The sequence below is a fragment of the Leiobunum rupestre genome, chromosome 9 (assembly GCF_980474605.1).
Source record: "Leiobunum rupestre chromosome 9, qqLeiRupe1.1.hap1, whole genome shotgun sequence".
NCBI classification, from domain to species: Eukaryota; Metazoa; Arthropoda; class Arachnida; order Opiliones; family Sclerosomatidae; genus Leiobunum; species Leiobunum rupestre.
Genome location: NC_143392.1, coordinates 21,535,759 through 21,537,654, shown reverse-complemented (window position 1 = coordinate 21,537,654; position 1,896 = coordinate 21,535,759). Strand labels below are relative to the sequence as shown.

General features: G+C 38.1%; 1 protein-coding gene across 2 annotated transcripts; it reads left to right on the top strand.

Moving 5' to 3' along the window:
* Positions 1-206: 206 nt before the first annotated feature.
* On the top strand, positions 207-1,591 carry LOC149926839 (uncharacterized). 2 transcript variants are annotated; one of them, XM_090159174.1, is made up of 7 exons: positions 207-320; positions 414-504; positions 570-811; positions 874-914; positions 963-1,092; positions 1,164-1,347; positions 1,424-1,591. In XM_090159174.1, exons 1-6 carry the CDS (start codon positions 256-258, stop codon positions 1,303-1,305), a joined length of 711 nt encoding a protein of 236 aa, XP_090015300.1. In that variant the 5' UTR covers positions 207-255; the 3' UTR covers positions 1,306-1,347; positions 1,424-1,591. The 2 variants fall into 2 exon arrangements, with proteins under 2 accessions (XP_090015300.1, XP_090015299.1); XM_090159173.1 differs by having other exon boundaries at positions 874-1,092.
* The last annotated feature ends 305 nt before the right edge of the window (positions 1,592-1,896 follow it).

Below are 1,896 nucleotides of genomic sequence, written 5' to 3'. Positions count from 1 at the left end.
GCCCGCCAAAAATGATTACGTAATATTGGCGCACGTTTCACGCGCACGAATAGTTTACGTAATATTGACGCGCGTTTCACGCGCACGAATAGTTTACGTAATATTGACGCGCGTTTCACGCGCACGAATAGTTTACGTAATATTGACGCGCGTTTCACGCGCCATAAAATATTAAATTAACTTCAGACTTAGGCCTAAGCCTTTAACTCTCCTGGATCATTGTGCCGGACCACACCTTGGGGATTATTGACGATAATGGACACTCACTTGACGTCGTCAGATAAGAATTTATCGTTAATGGGTAACACCGAGGGTAACACGTAAGTTATACCAAACCTTTTTACAATTTTTTCTTGAATGTCAAATACTATATCTGTCAATAAAAATGTACACTATATGAATTTCATTTTCAGAGCCGAGGGATTTCCATTAGACGAGGAACACGACTTTAGGAAACGCGTCATCACCATCAAAAATCCGAAAGATTATACCCACTCTTTCAAAGTATGGAAAAATAACATTCCAAAATATCGAACTTAAACTAACGCGAGTATTGAACGTTTTGCCAGATTAACACGAACAACGTCGAGACCTACCAAGTTTACCCAACTACTGCCATCTTGAAGCCCGAGGAAATAGACGGCGACGCGAAATTGGTTTACGACGAACTCCCGCGAAGATTGGGATTAGAAGACAGCCCTCAACGGAACAACCAACGCCATGACACCGCAACGATCCGGATTCAAGAGGACGACACCAACGTGGAAACCCTTTCCGAGAATGCGCCGAAGGAAGAACAACCGCGGCAGACGTAAATGTCACGGCTATAATATTTCATGATTAATAGTTTGACTCATTTCATTTATTATACAGGACAATAGAAGACCAACCAAAGGATGTGGACACTAAAAAAGGTAAGTCAAAATTAGGTTTCTCCTTATTCACGAGACTTTGTTGTTTAGGAATAAGAAGAGTAAAGAAACAGCGCAAGCGTGAGCTCAGCGAAATCACCTACAAGTCCTACAAAGACCCAACTACCTATTGTGAAACAGTTTCTTTAAATTCGTCCCTGAACGAAAATCCACAGCAGACGTAACAGCTACTATATTTAATGATTTTCCATATCTTGATTACTAGAACAACCTGTTAAATTTATTATCCAGAACTTTATTGGATCAGCAGGAGGATGAGGACACTCACCAGGAAAAAGATGGGGAAGCTAAAAAAGGTAAGTCAAAATTCAGATTATCAATATTGACAGGACTTTGCTGTTTAGGAAAAAGAGGACACTATTCTCTTGAATAGAAGTTCCCTAAATGCTCCTAAGGGTGACCAACGGCAGCCCAGGTAAGCGTTACCACTTTTATATTTTATTCGCGCGGCATCTCGATTAAGAGTTTGACCCGTTTCATTTATTATACAGGACACTAAAAGATCAAACGTCAGTTGAGGACACTCGCCCGGAAAAAGGATTCGCACGAGGAAAATGAAATAAAAGCGAAAGACGCCAGAAGAAGCGAACTCGACAAAATTGCCAATAAATCCGTTCACGTAAACGAAACTTTTGTTAAACGAGAGTTGAATGCGTACATGCACAAAATTCATTTGGCTTTTGTCCGCTTTGGAACAAATATCAAAATTGTTTAGCTTAAAGATTATAAAACTATCTGTAAAATGTGTGAAACTTATTTAATCTCATTATAATATATTTCTGTTAACCATTAGTTAGTTGTTATTATTATTGGTTTTCATTCTCACGTATAGGTTTATAGAATGCATTTGAATAAAAAAACTTCATTATTTTGAGAACATATTCTAAAGTTATTTTTATTAATGTAAAAAAATTATCTTACGACGTTACATTTTCCTTAACCCGTTTTAGTCATCCGTAATAAT

What these genes read in the sequence shown, in the direction of transcription:
- LOC149926839 (XM_090159173.1), top strand. Translation starts at nt 256, where the DNA reads ATGGACACTCACTTGACGTCGTCAGATAAGAATTTATCGTTAATGGGT. An exon ending in GGTAACACCGAGGGTAACAC is followed by an intron (nt 321 to 413) that starts GTAAGTTATACC and finishes TTTCATTTTCAG; the next exon opens with AGCCGAGGGATTTCCATTAG. An exon ending in ATTATACCCACTCTTTCAAA is followed by an intron (nt 505 to 569) that starts GTATGGAAAAAT and finishes ACGTTTTGCCAG; the next exon opens with ATTAACACGAACAACGTCGA.